At 34.3% G+C, this 22,756-nt stretch overlaps 2 protein-coding genes across 3 annotated transcripts; both read left to right on the forward strand.

Moving 5' to 3' along the window:
- The first annotated feature begins 1,381 nt into the window (after positions 1 to 1,381).
- On the forward strand, positions 1,382 to 5,885 carry LOC125195857 (ubiquitin domain-containing protein DSK2b-like). 2 transcript variants are annotated; one of them, XM_048094114.2, is made up of 8 exons: positions 1,384 to 1,726; positions 2,319 to 3,080; positions 3,476 to 3,681; positions 3,760 to 3,873; positions 4,855 to 4,901; positions 5,140 to 5,168; positions 5,286 to 5,375; positions 5,460 to 5,885. In XM_048094114.2, the coding sequence occupies exons 1-8, from the start codon at positions 1,501 to 1,503 to the stop codon at positions 5,606 to 5,608; spliced, it is 1,623 nt and encodes a 540-aa protein (XP_047950071.1). In that variant the 5' UTR covers positions 1,384 to 1,500; the 3' UTR covers positions 5,609 to 5,885. The 2 variants fall into 2 exon arrangements, 1 of the variants encoding a protein (XP_047950071.1); XR_007171792.2 differs by lacking the exon at positions 4,855 to 4,901 and having other exon boundaries at positions 1,382 to 1,726; positions 5,460 to 5,508.
- Positions 5,886 to 21,172: 15,287 nt separating this feature from the next.
- LOC148927590 (uncharacterized) lies at positions 21,173 to 21,765 on the forward strand. The gene is made up of 2 exons (XM_089070088.1): positions 21,173 to 21,265; positions 21,382 to 21,765. The coding sequence occupies exons 1-2, from the start codon at positions 21,173 to 21,175 to the stop codon at positions 21,763 to 21,765; spliced, it is 477 nt and encodes a 158-aa protein (XP_088926214.1).
- Positions 21,766 to 22,756: the final 991 nt, after the last annotated feature.

The following is a 22,756-nucleotide window of genomic DNA, read 5'->3' on the forward strand; positions in this document are numbered from 1 at the left end:
CCGTTGCTAATTTCTTTTCTTTTTAAATTTGATTTTTTAATAAACAGATAATTACTACTCTTTCCGTCCTTTATAATTTGTCATCATTTGATCCGACACAGATCTTAATAAATATAATAAAAAGTGAGTTGAAAAAGTTAGTGGTATGTGGATCCTGCTTTTATATATTAGTTTTGTAATAAAATGTGAGTGCGAATGAGTTAGTGGAATGTGAGAGGTTCACTACCAAAAATGGTAAAAGTGAAATGTGACAAATTTTTAGGGACGGACGAAAATGGAAATAAATGACAAATTTTCAGGGATGGAAGGAGTACTCTAAGATTAAATATATATACATTTACGTTCGTCGTAGCCTAAGCGAGATGTTTCATTTTCGCATGTGTTTTGGAAAAATAATATTCCCCGCATTCCATAAAATAAGAATATTTTTCATTTTGGGATGTCCAATAAAAATATCTCCTTCTATTTTTGATAACTTCTTTTTCTATAATAAGTGGGCATATTCTCCACTAATAATACAATAATAATTTTTTTTTCTTTTTATCTCTCTTTTACTTTATCAATTGTGCATTAATTCCTATACTGTTCCAAATGTCTAACAAATGTCTATATTTTTGTAGGATGGAGGAAGAACTCCCCCCGTCCCATAATAACTTTTCTCTCTAGTTTGTCTCACAAAAGTTATCCATTTCTATTTTTGAAAAAAGTTCTCTCTCGTATGAATATAAAAATTATATTTCTTCTCTTCTATTTACCTCTTAAAATCCCGTTCTATCCTACAAGTGTGACATTTTTTATAGAACAGAAGGAGTAATAGTTAAAATTAAAAAAATATATATAATAAATAATACTCCCTCTGTGCACAAACAATAGATCACTTTGTGCATGACACGAGTTTTAATGTAGAATTGATAAAGTAAGAGAGAATGGAAAAAAAATAAGAGAGAAGTAGTGTTAGTGGAATGTGGGGTAAGAGAGAAGGAGGAAAAAAGTAAGAGAGCCAGAGAAAAAGTAAGAGTGAATCTTTCCATAAATGATTGTGATCTATTTTTTGTGATTAATTTTTTGGGGTAAGAGAGAAGGAGGAAAAAAGTAAGAGAGCCGGAGAAAAAGTAAGAGTGAATCTTTCCATAAATGATTGTGATCTATTTTTTATGGACGGGAGAGTATAAAAAAATGTCTTCTCTGTATTATAATAATAAAAAAGTATTAATTTTATAATAATACGTGAATAAAATAAAATTACTTCAAAAAATAGTAAAAAACGTAGTGGTACAAGTATGATACAGGTGAAATCATAAAAAAGAAAAATTGATTCATTTAACCAGCAGTAATATCTTTATATTATTTTATTTTATTCTCCAAATCCAGTTTACTTCTTAATCGGTGTTAGTTGCTCGTCTCCATTTCTAACAGATGAAATGAAACCAGTCTAGGCTCCCTTTCCTTTCGATTTAGTGTTTAGGGTTTCGCATTCATTCATAAAGTTAACCGCGCATAATGGCTGCCGATGCGGACTCCACTGCGGGGGTTGCGGCGATTCAGGACGTGAACGTATACATCCGATGCTCAAACGGCTCTAAATTTTCGGTGAAAACCACCCTCGATTCGACGGTCGCAGAATTCAAACATGTTTTGGCGCACAATTGCGATGTTCCTGCTGAACAACAGCGCTTGATCTACAAGGGCCGGATCTTGAAAGATGACCAAACCCTAGCTAGTTATGGTATACTAATCCACTTTGAATTCTCTTAGCTTCAGTATTCTTATTTTGCTCGCTCTGATATATTTTTTGGTAGATTAAACAAGTGTTTGGATGATTCAGTTTCTGAGTGAATTCATAAATTGAATGCTGGCATCGTCTGTTGGTAAAAAGGAAATTGTTTTTCTGGTAGAGTAATTAAGGGATGACAAACCACAGTTATTGAGAGAATTATGTGCTTAAAGGAAAATTCGTATATTGGGCAATATAATCAATGGAAACTAATCTGGTACTCCTATTTCGGACTTAGTTGACAGTATTAATTTGCATGTGGAAGTTCGAAAGTGAATTGCGGATAACTAACTCTTTATGTTACGTGTTTTGTGGTGAAGCCTGATCAGAGGCATTTAGATATGGGATACTGTTCTGTTAGCTGAACTTAAACATAAACAACTGGAATACTGTATTGGCATGAGGAGCTCTATCATACCTAAACTTTTTATTAATTATAGCATATGGATATGCTCTGTCGCTTACATCCATATTTGCAGCCAGAACCTGTAGTCTTTTATTTTTCACTGCCTTCTAAGTATGGGTTTGTTTCACTCTCGAATAGGTTTGCAGGCAGATCACACTATTCACATGGTTCGTGGTTCTGCACCAGCTGCTGCATCTTCTCCTGCTCCCGTTCCTACTGGTGCTGGGAACACCAACACTAATGCTGCAACTCAGGGTGGTGGTGTGAATCCCGGGGGTACTGGGGTGGCTGGTACGGGTGCATCCTTGTTTCCAGGGCTTGGCTTAGGTGGACTAGGTGGTACTGGGGGGGCATCTGGATTATTTGGAGCCGGACTTCCAGAATTTGAACAGGTGCAGCAACAACTAACTCAAAATCCTAACATGATGAGGGACATAATGAACATGCCTGCCATTCAGAGTTTGATGAACAACCCTGAGATTATGCGCAGCCTAATTATGAGTAACCCTCAAATGCGTGAGATAATTGATCAGAACCCTGAACTTGCTCACATATTGAATGATCCTAGTGTCCTTCGACAAACATTAGAAGCAGCAAGGAACCCTGAGCTAATGCGTGAAATGATGCGAAACACTGACAGAGCGATGAGCAACATTGAATCGTCTCCTGAGGGATTCAATATGCTCAGGCGCATGTACGAAAATGTGCAAGAACCCTTCCTGAATGCAACAACCATAGGTGGTAATGCTGGATCTGATACTGGATCTAATCCATTTGCAGCACTCCTGGGGAACCAAGGGGGGTTACAAACTAGAGATGGAGCTAATTCAACAAGTGCAACTGAAACAGGAACAGCTGTTCCAAATGTCAATCCACTTCCCAATCCATGGAGCAATACTGGTAAGATAGGACTTATTTTAATTTGTTAAAGGCCTTGGTTGATTATTTGAATGTAGTGTTGTAAGATATGTGTAAAAACTTCATTTTATTTGCAAAAGGATTGAAGCTTCAACTCTACAAGATGGCACTTTATAAGAATCAGAGGGAGTAATTTATTTATGCATTTTATCTGAATCCTTGACTTTTTGACTTCTCTGGTTCTTAGTTTTCTTATTACTCTATTCTATACACATCCTCACAGAAAAAAGCCACATTTGCATTTGATTGATTTAACTTATCATATTTTGTTACCAAGTCCTTCTTTTGCCTATGAATCCTGAATCCTCATATTCTTGTACTAGTACTAGTAAGTATCTGCATATATTAATATGTGAGTTTCTGAACTGTTGGTTTAGGAGGTTCTCAAACAACCAATGCTAACAGACCTAATCTAACTGGTGATACGAGGCCACCCCCAATTACTGGACTGGGAGGACTTGGTCTTCCTGATTTAGAGCGCACAGGCATGAGTGATCCTGCTGCATTTGGTCAGCTGTTGCAAAATCCGGCTGTGTCTCAGATGATGCAGAACTTGCTTTCAAACCCTCAAAACATGGAACAAGTACTACAACAGTTGCATCGCATTGATTGTTATCTTATTCTGGGTATATTTTTTACTGGAATTACAATTTTATTGCAGCTCATGGGTTTGAATCCTCAACTGCGAAGCATGCTTGACACGAACCCTCAATTAAGAGAAATGATGCAAAACCCAGAACTTATTCGACAGTTGACCTCATCTGATATGTTGCAGGTATATCCACATTATTTTTGCACTCAATTTTTCTGATTATTAAAATCAAATATGTTCACTGTTTTATTTATTTTTCACTAATGCATATCATTGAACCATATCTCTCTGATAAGCCAGTTGGTTATATTATGTAAAATATATGCTTAAATTTTTTTTGGCCCATACTGGTTGCACTTGCATAGTGAGCCAATTACAGTTGACTGGTTTGTGACTTTGGATATAAATTCTTGTATTAAGACATATGTATGCTGGCATATGCTCACAAATTTTGGTATCTGATAGTCAAATTATTAAAGTGAAATATGCTTAATTTTTAATTATCTGTCACTAATATATTACTCCCTCCATCCCACTCAAGATGGCCACATTCTTGAGTGGCACGGTATTTTAGGAAGAGTTGTTAGGTGGAATTAAGTAGAGAGGAAAAAAGTAGTTGAATATTTTAATGAGGAGAGAGGAGAGGATGTTATTTCCAAAATTGGAACGTGGTCATCTTGATTGGGACAAACAAAAAAGGAAAGGTGGTCATCTTGAATGGGACGTAGGGAGTATGTAAAATATTTGCTCAAATCATACTGGTTGCATGGTGAGTCAATTATACACTTGTCATGTGGTTGATGTATACTCTTAGATGACCCAATTACATGAAAATGCTATTAACTACTCTGGCTGTGTGTATATTACTAATAAAAAACTAATTATTTTGTAGTGTTGTCACAATTTTCTAAGCAATATACCTGATTGTTTCACCTATAAGTTTTACTCAATTTAAGCTGATAGCTAACCTCTATTTCTCCTTGATGTTTACTGTTTATGGTTGCTAAAGTGCTAGTTCATTGTTCAATTCCAATCCCTATTCTTTGCTTTTGGAAAATTACAACTTTGGATTTGTTGTACTATAAGTTTTGAATATAATCTGCTTAGTAGTATTTCCTTCTTTTAACTGTGATGACACTCTATGCTCTTTTTCCTTATTTTCAGCAAATGATGGCTTTGCAGCAACAACTTACTCGGCTGCGGTCAACCCCGTGAGTCAGTTATAAAAGTTGATGCATAGATTGGTTTTATTTGAGATGTGATCGCATTTCATGTCTTGTCCTTGTAAATTGTTAACATTTCTTGTTCCTGAAAGTGAAGAAAACTTAATCAACTGATTAAAGTTGTCACAGCCAACTGCTGAACATGCCATCCCTAATGTGTTTCATTCTAAGCTTCATTCATTCATATATAAGGCAGTGTTATAACCTATGGAATCCCCTTTTGCAGGGATGGAGACCAGACTAATCAAAATAGAGGTACAAAGCAACCATGTGTCTCTTTATTTATGCAGTACTGCAAAACAATTATGTGATCACATCTATATATCTCCTTGTGGTGCAATTAAGTATTCCAATGCCACAACCTTGATGCAGGAACACAAAATAATATGGGTTTGGACATGCTGATGAATATGTTCGGTGGACTTGGAGCTGGTGGCTTTGCTGTTCCTAATGCCCCTGATGGTTGAGCTCTCTGAACCTTGATCTGATACACCATATATTACCCTGTCCTGTGATAATGCGGAATTTTTTTTTTTTTTTCCTCAGGGCCCCCAGAAGAAGTGTATGCAACTCAGCTATCACAACTACAAGAGATGGGTTTCTTCAACACAGAAGAAAACATCCAAGCACTCCGTGCCACTTCAGGAAATGTGCATGCAGCTGTTGAACGACTTCTAGGAAGCCTGGGGCAATAGTTGGACAGATTGTGTACAACTTTTTGGACGCAAAGGAAAGTGAAGAAAATACTAGAGTTTGGTTACAGGCATATTTAGATGAGCAATGGAGTGTAAGAATAAAATACAACTCACTTTTGTGTTGGGGCTTTTAAGCCTCTGGCCATGGGAATGGGATGGGAGATTTCTACCATCATAGTATATAAATCCATCATAGTATATAAATCTCCCATCATAGTATATATTGATTTGTGCCTGTGTACATACATATTTTAAAAGAATTATATTCGTCCTGACATTTTGTTTGCGTTAGTGTTTCTTTCCCTTAACTCTTCCCTAGCATTGTACAATCACCCAGATAGTTGGGCATTTCATTTGGGTACGAGATTTAAGAAATTGATATGTTAATGGATTATGTAGAGAGTAAAATAAGAGAGGAAATAAATAGAGAGTGAATTATAAGAGATGATAAAGTATTTACCAATAAAATAAATGACTCAGTTATCTTGTGGCAACACGAAAAAGAATACTACTCAACTATCTTGGAATGGAGAGGTACTTCCTTTTCATGTTTCTTTTATTTACAATATTGCAGTTCATGTTTGTACAAGTATTGCGTGGCTTTGGAGCACGAGGGTCCAAATGATATCATTTTGATCTTTACAAATGATTCGGAAGTGGTAGATACGCGTAGGGGTCGGTTCTCGGTCAACTCAAGGTTCTATTTTGGTTAGTGGGTTTAGGGTTTAGGCAGTTCTCGGTTCTAATCGAAAACTGATGGGTTAGAACAGTAGAATAGTTTGTTTAGGGATTAATTTTAATATTTATTGTATTCATTTTAACTGAAGAAACATATTACTCCTTCCATCCACGATTAAGTGTCTCAAGTTTTCTGTTTTGTCCTTCCACGATTAAGTGACTTATTTACTTTTTAGTACTCCTCCAGTCCCACAAAAGATGTCACACATGTGGGTATTCATTTTAACTGAAGAAACATATTACTCCTTCCATCCACGATTAAGTGTCTCAAGTTTCCTGTTTTGTCCTTCCACGATTAAGTGACTTATTTACTTTTTAGTACTCCCCCAGTCCCACAAAGGATGTCACACTTGTGGGACGGCACAAGATTTTAGGATGTTTTGTTTCGTGGGTTAGATGGAAAAAGAAAATACAATATTTATATTATTGTGAGAGAGAACGTTTCCTAAAAATGGAAATATGACATCTTTAGCGGTATACTCGAAAGGAAAATGAGACATCTTTTACGGGACGGAGGGAATACTACTTTTGATAATAAACCTCACATTCAACTAATTCACTTCACTCACATTTTATTATACCTACACTCCACTAATTTTTTCAATCCCCTTTTCGTTACATTCTAAAAATTCATATTGAGTCAACTTAGTACACATTTGTAAACGGAGTATATGCTATGGAACTCTTCATATTTATTTTCTTTTTCTTTTGCCTAGTATTTCAACCTTTCGTCTTGGTAGATTTTAGTAACTTTTGTCCTTTATCTACAGGGATAATAATTACATAGATTATCGAAACGAAAAAAGGATCTAAATAATTTTAATTTGTCTACAATAACAGATAAATCATAAGTTTCATTGTTTGATATGATTTTTATGTAAACCAAGAACTAACCATTATGAATTATATACATTGCAAATATATGAGCGAATTAAAATTTATTTGTAGTTGGAACTTGAGTTTCGTAGTCCTGTCAAGTAGCTATTTGAATTTTACTATAGACCATTGAATCATTTTTACTCCCTTCTTCACACTTTAAGTGATACATTTTTCTTTTTGGGGTGTTCCATTTTAATTAACGTATTTCTAAATATAGAAACATCACTTTCTCTATTCTCTCTCTCTCTTACTTTATTCCTTTCATTTTACTCAAAAAACAACACTACATAAAATTTTGTTATGAATTAGAAATGCTCCACTTAGATTGGAACAGAGGGAGTATTTGTTTCATCTCTACCGGAAGACAAAGATATATGATCTGTATAATAAGTACCATTTTTTTTTTATCAAAAGCAGTACATAGGTAAGCTTTCATTTTTTTTCTCCATACTTATATTTTTAATGTCTTGCAATTGATCGATTGGTTCCTTAAGGAACTGAACCAACTTAGGGTGTGATTTCAATTCTGAATTTTGAAAAAAAGCTGGTGTCGGTTAATCGACTAGTCGGTTCGGCCAGGCCTAGTAGAGATGCAAATGCGATTACACAATTTTGATGTATATGAAAATAATAACAATGATGGCCTTTTTTATGGATATTTCAACTTGGAGTAAAAAAGATGAAATAACGAAACAGTGCTTTATAGACTAAGGATGCAACCAAGAATTTATATCGAGTTTGGGGTTAGTCCAACGGGCTATTTGGGCTACAAATTATTAATTCAAATTATCTTATTTTGTTATTAATCGTGAAAGTCTATATATATATATATCTTATAAATAATACTACTATCTATACATCTACACATCTACACATCTAGAGCTAGTTTAGTTTTTTACATGACAAGAGACCGTTTCCTAACATGGTAGTCTTATCTTGCAACCTAGGGCACCAGAAAATTTAGTCAAGTCTGCTACGTTTGTTCCATGAACTGCCATGATCTTGTCGTAATATTGAGGATGCTTCTTCACCCAATCCTTATCACCTGACTCGATAAAATATGCCCCTCTAAGGAATAGGTCTCCTTCTGATATCCATGTCCACTTTTTCCATTGCGATTCGGGAGTTCTCGCTGCTCTATGTGTAACCTGCAACATTTGCATGATTAACAAGATAAGTCCGTCCAATTTGTGCCATAAAATATATGAGTATTCTGGTTCATTTGTTGGTAGTACTTCCTTCGTTCTATAAGAGTATGTACTATTTCCATTTTAGTTTGTCCCACAAGAGTATGCATTTTCTAATTTTGAAAATTCTTTTCTCTCTAATGAAGTGGTACCCATTCTCAGGGGCGGACACAGTAAGGCCCAGGGAGGGGCTCAAGCCCTTCCCAAATTTTTTTTCCCCTGTCATCCTATTGCTAAAATCTTTTGAAATTTAAAAAAAACAGTCTTTAGCCTTTCCTAAATCAAAGTTATTGAAGACTAAATTGCGTGAAATTAATGTTGAGAATGGGCTGAAGTCGCTGAGTTGAATCTATGAATTCAAATTTGCAGACGTGAATTGGGAAATTAATTGCTGTTACAGGTATTCTTAGGAAGAAGATGACCCACTAAATTACTCCTATGGAACGGAGGGAGTATAATTCATACGTGTATAAAGGTTTCTGCAGGTTTAATATTGTAAATATAAATTTTTACTCTTTTTATTTTCTTTACTTTTCTTCTCCTTTTATTTCTTTACAATTCTATTATACTTATATTTATTTTTTATAACTTTTAATATTTATTTTATTGTAAAAATTAAGAACGAAAATATGAAAAACATTTCATGAATTGAACGTTTAGTTTAATTCATATAGGATTCTACAAATGACTAATTTTTATTTGTTACAAACATGTTGGTTTAGAATTTTATCCTAGAATTAGACTTTAAGGTGCTCACATTGAATAATTTGAGGTTTTCTAAGGTAATATTCATTCTTTTACAACTACTTAGGACAACATTTTAAGTTATTAATATTTTGTTTTATATAGTTTTTCATATTTATTACTAAAAGAATACTACTATACGGTTGTCCGTTATTAATTGTCTTATTTTGACTTAATTCGAGTTTTAAGGACTATATTAAAATATGAATAAAAAAATTAGTGGAATATGAGTTACTACCTCCGTCCCCCAAATTTTGACATAGTTTACTATTTCGGTCCGTCCCCCAAATTTTGACAAACTTCACTTTTTACCATTTTTGGTAGTGGACCCCATATTCCACTAACTCATTCCTACTCACATTTTATTATAAAATTAATACTTTTAAAGTAGGACCCACATCCCACAACTTTTTTAACTCACTTTCCATTACATTTCTTAAAACTCATGCCGGGTCAAAGTGTGTAACATCTCGGAATTTAGAACCCTAATTTTAGAGCCCTAGAATTTATTAGTGATGACGTGGAATCGAGAATGCATTTATTGCATGTGATGCTATGGCCGAGTTGAGTCTAGGTTTTGCGTTGAAAGTTTGAAAAGTCAAACTTATTGATTTTATGATGTGGCATGTGATTTATTAAATTATGAGATTTATGTGGTAAATTAATTGTTTAAGGGTGGGTGAGAATATTAGAGAAAATTCCATAAATACTTGTCACCCTAATTCTTGAGATTTTCGACCCCTTGAATTTTTGAAGAAGAAATTCTATTTTTCCGGATTTAATTTAATTCTTGGGATATTTATCCAAATTAAATCCAAGACCCAATTATTCCTTATCTCTAGAGAAAATCGAACCCCCCCCCCCCCTTTATTTATTAGTGATTTTCGAAAATCACTATATTTGGGAAGGAAAGAATTATTTTATTTTGTTTGACTCCTTACTTGATTTCCTTCCATACCTAGAATTTAATTATTCTACCAAATCTTTCCATACTTCAAGAGATCTTGCCTTACCTTACTCTAGGCAATATTTAAAAATCCATGCCTTATTTGAATAGGCATAGGGACGCCACTTTATACTCCAAGATTGGGAGAATTCTTATTTTTATTTTGTTCCGTGATATTTTATTCTACTCCGTAAAATATACCAAAACAAAGCCTTGGCTATTCTGGGAGCCTAATTTTCGAAAGTCATGAGATTTTGCCCTAGGATCTATTTTTGTTAATTCTTCTTCCCTACTTCACAATATTATTTTATTTATTGCGTAGAATAAAATCTTACCAAATATTCTATTCTAATTACCTAAAGATCTTGTTGAGCACTATAAATAAGAGAAGACCCCAACCCTGGACCCCAAATTTTCGTCCCCCACCATTCCTCACTCTCTCAAATTTTCTTCTTCCACACACCAATATTTTGTCATCCTTTGAGAAGAATTTAGAGTTTGAACGCCAAGATTCTTGAAGAACCAAGTCTCTACTTTGTTTCTACCGATTGTTTTTCTCTAAAAAGGTATTTTGTTTATGAGTTCTTCTTATTCTTCTTCTACTTCTTCTTTTTCTTCTTTCTAACCGATTAATCGGTCTTCTTGAACCCTCATGCATCTTGGTTGAGTGAAAGTGGGATAAAAGGGATGTGGGAATATGTTCATGTGTGTGTGTGTGGCGTGTGTGTGTGCGCGACGTGTGTGTGTGTGCGACGTGTGTGTGTGTGTAGTGTTGTGTAGTGTGTGTTTGATGGCTAAATAATCTTGTGTGATAAGCATGATCTTGATTAATTAGTGTGTGTGTGTGTGCGACGTGTGTGTGTGTGTGTAGTGTTGTGTAGTGTGTGTTTGATGGCTAAATAATATTGTGTGATAAGCATGATCTTGATTAATTAGTAATGATAAGATAAATCGATGGGAAGAGGGAAAAGTAATGAGACATGCATGAGTAAGAGTAGTATTGAACCTAATTTGAGATATGTGCCTATGTGATTAAAAGGTGAACCTTTGGTTGCGAAGCCGGATAACGGAAAAGCGAAACTACTTGAAAACTAAGCAGTCGAGGTGGGCTTTACTCTTAAAACTCTCTTTTATTTTGTCAAACGTATGAATTGGTGTTATAAGGGTGGTTTAACTGTTATGCCATGCCTATGTTTGTTTTTAATGTGATATTGGATATGCTTATACGAATTCGGGTCTGAGTATGGGCCGCAAGCCCTACCAGGCTGTGTACACGATGGGATCGGGAGCCGTCCTTGCTAGTCGGCCGGTCTCGTGGGCGAAAAGTGTGGCCACACTTTCGTCGCACCATAGAATGTTTGTGATTGTTATTTTGTTGAGGAAAATGGGGAGTTATTTTGACTGGCCAGTCTATGAAAATATATTTTGTGATACTCGTGATATTTCTCTTATAACTGCTTAAAACTCGAGTTCACTTGGTAAGGGTGGATAACTTATAAAATGTTTTGGCAATGAGCTCACTGAGTATTTCAAAATACTCAGCCCTGCATGTGTTTTCCTTATGTGCAGGTTGAACGATGGCGAGTGGTGGCGGGTGTTGAGCTTGTTAATTAATTAAGATGGTGGTTATGAACTTCAAGCATAGTTGTGTCTTCATACATAGCTATTCTTTCTCTTGGTCGTCTTCCGCTGAATTTTGATACACTTTAGAATTTTTTTTTGGAATATTGGCATCTTGCCTTCGGTTTGAGACCTTAGCCTTTTCTTGTGATTTCGTCTTGGATATTACGTCATACTCTTCAGATGTTTTGATCGTTATTTATGATACCTTCCTTCTTCTTTTAAACTTCTAGGTTAAGTTATTGTTTTAAATACTCTGATAGTTCTTTCAAATCTTTTGGTCAATACTCTTTAAATGAAACCCTAGCCTATGTTTACTTCTTTGAAGTCTGTTTGGGTAGCAGCCACCGCATTTATTGTACCCTAGGAGGGCGGGCTGTTACAAAGTGTGTCAAAATTTGGGGGACGGAGGTAGTATAATTTTGTATATTACTATAATAAATCGTGATTGAGACGCGTTAGTGGAATGTGAAATCCACTTATTGAAATAAAAGAGTAAATGGGACTATTACGCACGAACATATGAGAAAAGGAAATAAGAGACAATTATTCGCGGACGAAAGAGTATATTGTTTGAATTTTTCAAAATTAGAAAGTTCATACTCTTTAGGGACGGATGAAAAAGGAAATAGTTCATACTCTTTTGGAACGAAGAGAGTATCATTTTCTTAAATCCCGTGTCTAAAAGAAATCCATCACTTGTATTGATTAAAATGTGAAAATAAACAACAATTATAAAATAAGTATAATAATGGTAAAATTAGACAATTAAAGAAAATATTATTTGTATAACGGTGTAGTATAATTTATATATTAATATATTAGTACAATATGATTTTGTATAATAATAATTATTTTAATAGATGTAGTACAATTTCTATAAATAAAATTATTATTTGAATATATTTTGATAGATGAGAATAAAAAAATAATGAGTAATATGATTTGTATATAGCAAAATAATTGTTTGCATAATAGTTATTCTCTTAATGTGTATAATAGTAATTATTAGTTAGCATATACATAAATTTATACACATGAACGAATCAATAATGATAAAGAAATAATGAACTAATAACGTTTGTTGTTAAATTATAATAATAGAAGATAGATAACTAATATAGACAAAGAATGATGGAGATCTATCATGTAGTTATAAATAATGACTTTTATCCCACATTGAAAGAAAGAGCAAAACATCCAAGAATGTGTTGCTATAAAAGAGAGTCATCCAATAAACTCTCTTTTAACTTAAAGACCCATGTCCACATTAAGTGTTGATAAAAATAAAATCTTCTAACTTTAAGTATGACCAATAAGTAAAAATTGATTTGAAAAATCAAATTCCTAACTTTTTTTTTGGAAAAAAACAAATTGTCGGTTTCGAACTGAAACCAACAAAAAGACTGGCGATTTGAACCATTGCCGGAATCGGCGGTTTCGGGATGTGAACCGGAATTGTCAAATTCCATACCGGGCCGGTTCAAGTTCATTCTTTTTATGAACCATGAACCGCCGGTTCTAAACCGAGACCGACGGTTTTTGAACCGTGAATTTGTCTAGGTTAAGGATTGGTGAAGGAGCTAAGTTGGCTGATTGAGAAAAGTATCAATGCTTAGTAGGAAAACTGATCTACCTTGCAGTCAGAAAGGTAACTCAGTTCATGCATCGACCTCAAGAAGACCATATGAATGCAAGCCTATGACTTGTGCGATATTTGAAAGGCACTATAGGATATGGGATATTTTATGGAGAAGAAAGAACAATTGGAGATTGATGGTTACATTGATGTTGATTGGGCTAGCAATCCAAACGACCAGAAATATATAGCTAGATACTTCACCTTTGTAGAGGTAATTTTAGTTACATGTAGAAGCTATAAGTAGAAAGTGGTAGCACTGTCGAGTGTTGAGACTGAGTATCATGGAACTGAGAGTGGAATAAATGAGATCCTATGGCTACAAAGGTTGATCACTGAAATTAAATCCCACATGCACAGAGTAGTTGGCTATATTGTGATAATAAGACAACAATCAGTATTTATTAGAACTCGATAATCTAGCATGACGAAACTAGAGATGCCCAAGCTTTACGATTCGAGCGGTTAACCACGAAACCGTAACCGGCGGTTATGGTTCCAAACCGAAACCATGAGATTTAAACGGAACCGAAATCGTCACTTTTTGAACCATGGGCTGGTTCAGGCTCTAGAATTCCCAAACCAAAACCGCGCCGGAAACGCCTGTTCTGGGCGGTTCCAAACCGAACCGCGAAAAACCACCGAAAAACCATGAAACCGAGCCGGAACCGTATTTTTTCCAGAAAACCGCTAGATCAAAACCGAAACCGACGGTTTTAGAACCGAAACCGTGATCGCGAAACATCCTCGCGGAACGGTTTCGGTTTGACAGTTTCCAAAACTAGAACCAGCGGTTCCGAACCATAACCGCCGGTTCCGGAACTGTGGGCATCTCCAGACGGAACTAAACATGTAGAGGTTAATTGACACTTCATCAATGAAAGCTTGATGGGGGATTTATTGGACTTCCATTTGTTCGATCCGAGTAGTAACTGACTCAACTTATTTTACCACAAGTTATACCCGTAATTGTATGAGATCAGTGTAGCAAATAGCAAGCAAGAGTATCGTATCCCATAGAGACTAATTGTGTCAACTTAACTACCACGAACTAAGTTTGACTAATATATAGACAATCAAAAGGAATTTTTGTTCTAATTCAACTACTAATGTAATAATGAAAAATTAAACAAATAAATAAGATAATAAAAGATAATGTGGTGAATTGTAGAACTCGAGGATCTGATGCCCAATTTCAAGCTCTTATCTAATCAATTTGTATTACTTTTTAGTGTCCCTAGAGTAATTAAGTAGATCACAATAATAGATTAAACCCTCTCAAGAGGTGAGAAACCTGTAGATTAGGTGATAGGATTGAAGTCTCATTCTAACCCTTAACACCTAACTCCCATAAGCATGAAAGATCAAATACCTCACTCATAACCCTAACTCTCCCGAGTTCTATTGAACTAAGGTGTGAATTATTCTTATTTCCATATTAATTATTTCATATCCCGATTAATCTAATTAATCATACACATTCAAGTGGTGATCAAGCAATTGAAAGGAATACACCCAAGAATAATCAAACAACTACACGAGCAAGGTAAGAGCAAAATCGTCTGAATAAAAACTATGAAATTAGTGTATCATCACCAAGAATTCCACAAAAAAAGTTTAGCTACTCATGTTCTTCATAAAAACCAAGTTTAATACAAAGTATTCAGTGAAATACATAAAGAAAGCAACAAGATACTCATGTGGAAACAAATCTATGGAGTTAAAACTTCAATCTTCTGATTGGAAGTCTTCAATCTTCGATCTCTCTCTCTCTAAGTGTTCTTGGGGTGTGTTTGAAGTGTAGGAGGGTTTAGGTGGAGAATGGAATGAACCCTTGATGTTTTTCTCTTTTTTTCGATTAAAAAATCACGTTTCTAGCATAAAAAATCAGGCCCGCCAAATTTGACCCTTCCGGATAAACAATGGGGTTGGAAATGACTTGTCTAGATGAACCTTTATGTTTTTCTCACGCTTTGTGGAAGTGACCCGTCCGGGTGGATGTTACGGGGCCAAAATGACCCGCCCGGGTGGGATTTTCTTGACAGTGCAGTGCTCGTATAATGGCCATAACTTCCTCTACCGGACTCCAATTGAGGCGTTCAAGGTATCCGCGTGAATCTCTTTCAGAGGCGAAGAAAATGATATGCATTAGGGGCTGATTGGACTTCAGAATCACCATAAATTTATTTTTTTATCTTTTTTCTATCACATTTCAACAAACATGGCAAAATACCAAAATATTCAAATGTAGCCATAGTCATGTCAAATAAAGAAAATATAATCAAAATCATCAAAGTCTACTCTATAAAAGCAAGCAAAATCCAAGTATGTCAGTAACTAGCGTACATATTAACTACTACATAAAACAACAAATTTACCATGGAAAATGTTACAAATTGATATGTAGGGTCTTGTTAGGTTGAGATTATTTAGCTAAATTGAGAAATGTGATGCAATATGGGCCACTAATCCACAAGATTAACAAAATGTCAATAGATACAACATTATGTCAACACGGGGGTATAATTGTAATTTTATTAATAAAAAAGCGTATAACATAAAATTGTATTTCAAACAAATTTCTAAAACCCTCTCTAAAACTCTACTGAAAAATCTTCAAATCTTCATACAATTCTTACAATTCGAACACCTTCAAAATCTGCAAAATCTCGCTGATCTTCAAAATTCAAACCGTACACATTCAAACACAGTTTTCTACAATGACGATCGAAGAGCAAAATCGAAAAGAATCGGCTGAAACACCGATTGTAGTTGAATTGGCTGAAGCAGCGATCGAAGAGAATCGGCATTCCAAATCGGCGGTGGTTGAAGCGACTTCTTCAGGTTAAGAAATTGGTTCAAATTTTAAGTATATTGCTTCGATTTTGGTGTATTAAAACACATCTAGATTTCATTTTTTATGAATTCGATTCCTGCTGAAATTTTTTGCTGATTAGCGATGGTAGAATCGGAAGAGAACAAACATTATCTTCCAGTTAAGGATTTGTTTAAATTTTTAAGATTATTGACATTTTATATACTAGCTATTGATATAGCTATAATAATATACTGTTGATAGTAGTGTATGCTTGTTTGAATAGGTGTTGACATAATTATATTGACATAGTGTATGCTTGTTTGAATGACTGTTAGGATGGCTGTAGAAAACATACAAATGTATGGCTGTAGTAGTATGTCAACAACTATTGACATAGTGTATGCTTGTTTCAATGGTTGTTAGGATGGCTGTAGAAAACATATGTATGGTTGTAGTAGTATGTCAATAGCTATTGACATATTGTAAGCTTGTTTAAATAGTTGTTGACATAGTCATATTTATGTAAATAGAGTATGCTTACCATAAACTTTATAAGATAATCAACATGGTATGTCAACATTATAAACTTTAACTATTAACATAATAATAAGATAATTGTGGTTGCTATATATGGGATATACGTGTTAATTGACAGAGTATACTTCATACCTGACTTCTGTTACTTGTGCTTGCTATATCTATTGACATAACTATAATAATATACTGTTGACATAGTGTATGCTTGTTTGAATAGGTGTTGATATAATTATATTGACATAGTGTATGTTTGTTTGAATGGCTGTTAGGATGGCTGTAGAAAACATACAAATGTATGGTTGTAGTAGTATGTCAACAACTATTGACATAGTGTATGCTTGTTTCAATGGCTGTTAGGATGATTGTAGAAAACATATATATGGTTGTAGAAGTATGTCAATAGCTATTGACATATTGTAAGCTTGTTTAAATAGTTGTTGACATAGTCATATTTATGTAAATTGAGTATGCTTGCCATAAACTTTATAAGATATACGACATGGTATGTCAATATTATAAACTTTAACTATTGACATAATAGTAATAAGATAATTGTTCTTACTATTATGGGATATACCTGTTAATGACCATACTAAATACCTGAAATTCTGTTAATTGTGCTTGGTATATCTACTGACATAATTTTAGTAATATACATGCACTTGCTGTCAAAGTACACTTGTTATTGTCATGATATTTGTATAATTGATATAGATTGATTATGTTTGATTTTAAACCAGAAAACAGAAAAACATCCAAGCGAAAAAGGAGTACCTCAGTATCTCAGAAAGAGTTAATTATTATTAAGAAAAAGCAAAAGAAAAGTGTAAAGGATGGAAAACAGATTGTTATTGCCGAAAGTTTATCTCAAAGGCTTCTAGTGAAAAGAAGTCGATGTATTTTGTTGATGCAATAAGCAAACTGAATGAGGAACAGATTAATTCTGTGAAGGAGTTGGGTTTCGAGAGTGTCCTACATTTCAAAGTTGATTACATTCCTAGTAGATTAGCATTATCATTATTAAATATTAAAAAATTTTGAAGAAAATAAGTGCAAGATAAAGCTTAATAATGGGAAAAAAAAATTCATATCACTGAAGAGGATGTGGAGCTTGTATACGGATTTCCAAGAGGTGACATTACTTACTCCAGAGATAAGTGTAAAAGTAATGCAGCTTTGATGAGGAAGATAGTACAACAATGTGGTACGAAAACAGGAAGTGTGAACCATAACGCTGTTGAAAATGTTATGTTGAAAGATCTTCAAGGAGGAAGACAGTTCAAGAGAATGTTCTTGGTATTACTAGAATCAACATGTGGAATGGTAAAATCTAAGATTGGAGAGATAATTGATGATCTGGATAACGTGAGAAATGTCAATTGGTGTTCGTATATAATATCTGTGCTCAAATTTGCAAAGCAAAATTGGTCGATCACAGAGAAGAATGCCTTTGCTGGACGACTTCCTTTCCTTATGGTATGTTTTACATTTTGCATTACATATTATTAACATGATTACATTAGGTTGTATGTGTAGTTGATATAGCTTGTACCATAGTTGACATAAGTTGTATTAGTTATTTAAGTGGCTTGTGTATTGAGTTGACACTACACACTAGTAATTGACATGCATTTTTTAACATATGCAACTCTACTACTTAGACAGAGTTACACAAGACAAGCGTCCTGTTCCTTGGACATTTCCATTGATGAAAGGATGGAAAAGTGAGCATCTTCAGGCTAGAGAAGATAGAGAGATCAGTGCAGGAGTTTTTGGTTTAGGACATATAAAGAAGAGATACATTCGTAATGAGGAGCAGCTGCAAGGGAATGAAGAACAAAGTGTTGATGTTGATGACAGTGGAGTTGGGTCTTCTTCTTAGAACCTACTCCCATCAGATATGGTGACAAATGTAGTAAAATACATCAAGCAGATAAATGATGGCAGGACCAATCTTGTTAGAGTCCTCAAATAAGTTTCTTCACAGATCAAGAATAATGATTTATTCGGATTTGTTTGTGATATTGCTAGAAGCGCAATTGGAAGCCAAAAATCTCCGGTTGTATCTGTGAGTGACACTTTCCTGCATTTGTCCCAGTCATTTCATATAGATAACAATGTTGTTGTTGATAACTGGAAAGCAATGTTTGACTCAATACGAAATGCTGAAAAAGAAAACGAAACACTTGAAGAGTTGAATGAATTTCCAACTTTCAGATTGGGAGATTTCTTTGATAAAGTAAGCACATAATCAACCTATATTGAGATTAATACATCATTTCGTTAATATATGTTTCTCTTAGTTGACAATGGATTACTCCTACAGTTTAGAAAGTAACATTGTTGAACTAATTTTTGAACAGGCTGTAGAACAAAGAAATACAGAAAATTTACCTACCTCACCAGTTGGTAATCCTGAAGGCTGTTGAAGAAGACGAACAAAGTAAGGAGAACATGATGTGTAATGGTGATAACGAATCAAACTCTCCTATCTCGACAGCCATACTAGGATCTCCACGGACATCATCCCCATCTCTCCAACAACAAGAAGTCAATGCTTCAGAGCATGACAACACACTGCCATCACCAACAACTGAATCTCCTGGACATGTCAACACTCAAGCATCACTTTTAGGATCTGAGAACAAGGAAAGTGAGTTGGAAGTTCAAGCAGAAGTTGAAGCTGACAGGGCATCACCAACGACTGAATCTCCTGGACATGTCAATACTCAAGCATCACTTATAGGATCTGAGAACAGAGGAAGTGAGTTGGAAATGCAAGCAGAATTTGAAGCTGATAGGGCATCACCAACAACTGAATCTCCTGGACATGTCAATATTCAAGCATCACTTATAGGATTTGAGAACAGGGGAAGTGATTTGGAAATTCAAGCAGAAGTTGAAGTTGATATAGAGTTAAGAACACAAAATGTCTTGCACATATTATCAAAAGCATGCAGTGACTGTGAAATCAGCAACAATGAAGAAGCAATCAAGACAACAAACACCATTGTTGATATCATAAATGAACAAGTACAGTTTATAATGATTATATTAAACTCTAGAAGTTTTGTATATAATTTTATATAAGTTATTGACATTGTGGATATCGTAGTTGACATAGATAAATATATAATTGACATGGTATAGCATGGAGTTTCAATATTAATTACAAAATTGTACTTATGGAGTTTCAGGAAGACATGGAGGATGCAGCTGCATGCTCAATTGTTGAGTATATGATGCGAGAGCGAATTGAAACACTGGATGACACACCTCCCGAATGGAACATACAAAAACAAGGACATAAAGGGAAAGAGAAGATGCACGAGGAAAAAGAAAAAACTCCTGAAAACACAGAGAGAAGAATGACTGTGTACCAGGTAAAATAACTAAAATTAACCTTATTATTTTTAAAAAAAATGACTGCATTGTTGTTGACATTGCTTGTAATAGTTGTTAAAATGGCATGTATGTGTAGTTGTGAAAGCATGTATAGTAGTTGACATAACTTGTATGTGCACGATATGTATCGTAGTTGACATAATTATATTAGTTATTGACATGGTTAGTATAATATAGTTGACATGATTTGTAATTGCAAGTAACATTAAATTCACTATTCACTGACAATAGAACCCGAACCCTGTTCCGATCACTGAGATTCCACTGGCTGAAGCTAGAGAGAGACGGACTCGTGCTGAAATGCGTCCTAGTCCGGTGCTACGCTCAACATTTGAAATACGAGCTGTGAATATGAAAACAACATGAAAGAGATATGTACTACTACATAGTAGAAACTGAAGGAACAAATGAGTATGTATAATTTAATTCTTTTAATAATCTATACAATAATTTTATATTTCTATGCAGTTGACATAATTTATGAATGATGTTTAAATGTTGTCTGCACGCTTTCATTTCAGTGATACATGTGTCTACACTAATGGCTTTGTTTGGGCAAGCAAAGGAGTGTTTTCATCTCTGAAACCACATACAGAAATCAGAATAGGTGTAATTGATGTATGAGCAGTATACCTGAACTCCAGAGAAAAGGAAAGGGCAGAAACATCTCCTCCATGCCTGTTTCTAACAACATCCCCATGCGTGAGTAATCTAAATTTATAAGAAAACTACTTTGAATGACAGATTTCACTAACAAAAAATGTTAAATGCAGTATTTGAATATAACAAATCGGGAGCCTCATTGGAATCCATTACAATCCAAGAACAACTTTATGTCACGAATTGATCAAGAGACTGGAAGAATACAAGACTTCGATTAGAGAAAAATTGATTTGGTAAGATATTTATTTTTGTACAAAGATCTCACAATGTCACCAACATAAATTTGGACAGGTATTGTCAAATTCTTTTGTCTAATTTTATATCCCATGTATTATAGGTCTTCTTCCCACGTTTTAAAAGTGGCTATTACTACCTTGTTGTATTTTGGATGAAGATCAACAAAATTGAGAAAACAGATAGTGTCAAACCACCTAAAGACAAGGATCCATTGGAAAAGTATAGCCTTGATGTTGGAATACTGGTATGCTTTTTCAATATAATTGACATTATGTTTACATTCTGTTGACATAATTTATGCATCTTGTTGAAATGCTTTGTATACACAGTTTAATTTAGTTTTTTTTTATATATTTGCAGAAAGATATGTTTGAGGCATACTTCAAAGAGAAGAACATATCAGAGCTATCAGTAAATATAAAGAAGTCTTCATACAAAGTTGTTCCTTTAGATTGGGCAACAAGCACCAATAAAGAAGACAGTGGTATATATTTGATGAGACATATGGAAACTTACTTTGGCAGAAAGGGAATGGAATGGAATGTCGGCTTTTCTCCACGTGGCTTAAGGATTCTACAGATACTCAGAGGAAGATATTGCGAAGCAATGCTTACATTAGAGAGCAACAAGAAGTGTATGGATATGATACGCGATGCTAACGTCTGGATGAATGCAAACAAGCAAAGATTGTCTGCGTTACAGAACAAGTACAAGGAATTGTTTAGCCGTAGAAGCAATAAGTAAACAACTGTTTTATTCTGATTTGAACAAAGAGTGGTTTGAATATTTGATGTTATCATATTTTTTAGATGGATATGTAAAACAATTATCTCAACTGATTTTTAAACCATGCAGTCTATAATAATATGTCAACAACTTGAATTAAATGTCAACAGCTAAAAAAAATCCTTTTAAATAAAAAAATATACAACTGTTTTTCCTTATTTTTTTAATTTGACACAAGTTCTAGCATCATTATCATACAATAAATGTCAATAGCTTGCATACCAAAACTCATCAAATTATAGCAAAAAACTCAACAGTTTGACGATAGCCTGATTATCAAATGTCAATAACTTATAAAAAAATGTTAACAACTCGTTAATAGCCTTCATAGAAAATGTCAACAACTCAAAAAAAACACTTATAATTAAAACAAACAATTTTTTTTTTTCGCCTAATGGACACATGTTCATGAATTATGGTCATAAAATACATGTCAACAGCCAGCAAATCAAATGTCAAAAAAAAATAACAAAGTGTCAATAAAGTGTAAGAAATGTCAACAACTAAATAATTCTCATATCAATAGGAAAAATATCAAATGGCGGAAAAAAATGGCAGTTCAAATTTTTTATAAAACTTCCTTCCTTAAAAGCAAAGTTAAGTCCTTAACTTCTTATTATTGTTTGTCGGAAAAGAAATTCATTTCAAAATACACTCTCAAAAGCAGAGTTATAATCATTTTCTCTTCCAACTACTCTCTAAAAAATCTTCAATTATAAAGAATTCAAAAATCAACTCTTTTTCATTTCCTAACCCTTCATCTACAAATCAAAAGGCGATTTCATCTCCTAGACAAATCAATTTTCTAGGTTTCTGAAACAATTATAAGTTTAAGCAATGACAACCGAACAACAAAATACCATGGAATCGAATGAACCGTCGACCGTCGCTGGAAAAACGGCGTCTGATTCGGAGGTCAACACCGAATAAAAAAAAACCACTGAACCGA

Source organism: Salvia hispanica, chromosome 4 (genome assembly GCF_029641045.1).
Source record: "Salvia hispanica isolate PSC_SH4W2 chromosome 4, Shi_PSC_v1, whole genome shotgun sequence".
NCBI classification, from domain to species: Eukaryota; Viridiplantae; Streptophyta; class Magnoliopsida; order Lamiales; family Lamiaceae; genus Salvia; species Salvia hispanica.

Coding starts and splice junctions, on each gene's coding strand:
- LOC125195857 (XM_048094114.2), top strand. CDS start 1,501: ATGGCTGCCGATGCGGACTCCACTGCGGGGGTTGCGGCGATTCAGGAC. Junction 3,081..3,475: donor CAATCCATGGAGCAATACTG/GTAAGATAGGAC, acceptor CTGTTGGTTTAG/GAGGTTCTCAAACAACCAAT. Junction 5,376..5,459: donor TGTTCCTAATGCCCCTGATG/GTTGAGCTCTCT, acceptor TTTTTTCCTCAG/GGCCCCCAGAAGAAGTGTAT.
- LOC148927590 (XM_089070088.1), top strand. CDS start 21,173: ATGAAGATCAACAAAATTGAGAAAACAGATAGTGTCAAACCACCTAAA. Junction 21,266..21,381: donor GCCTTGATGTTGGAATACTG/GTATGCTTTTTC, acceptor ATATATTTGCAG/AAAGATATGTTTGAGGCATA.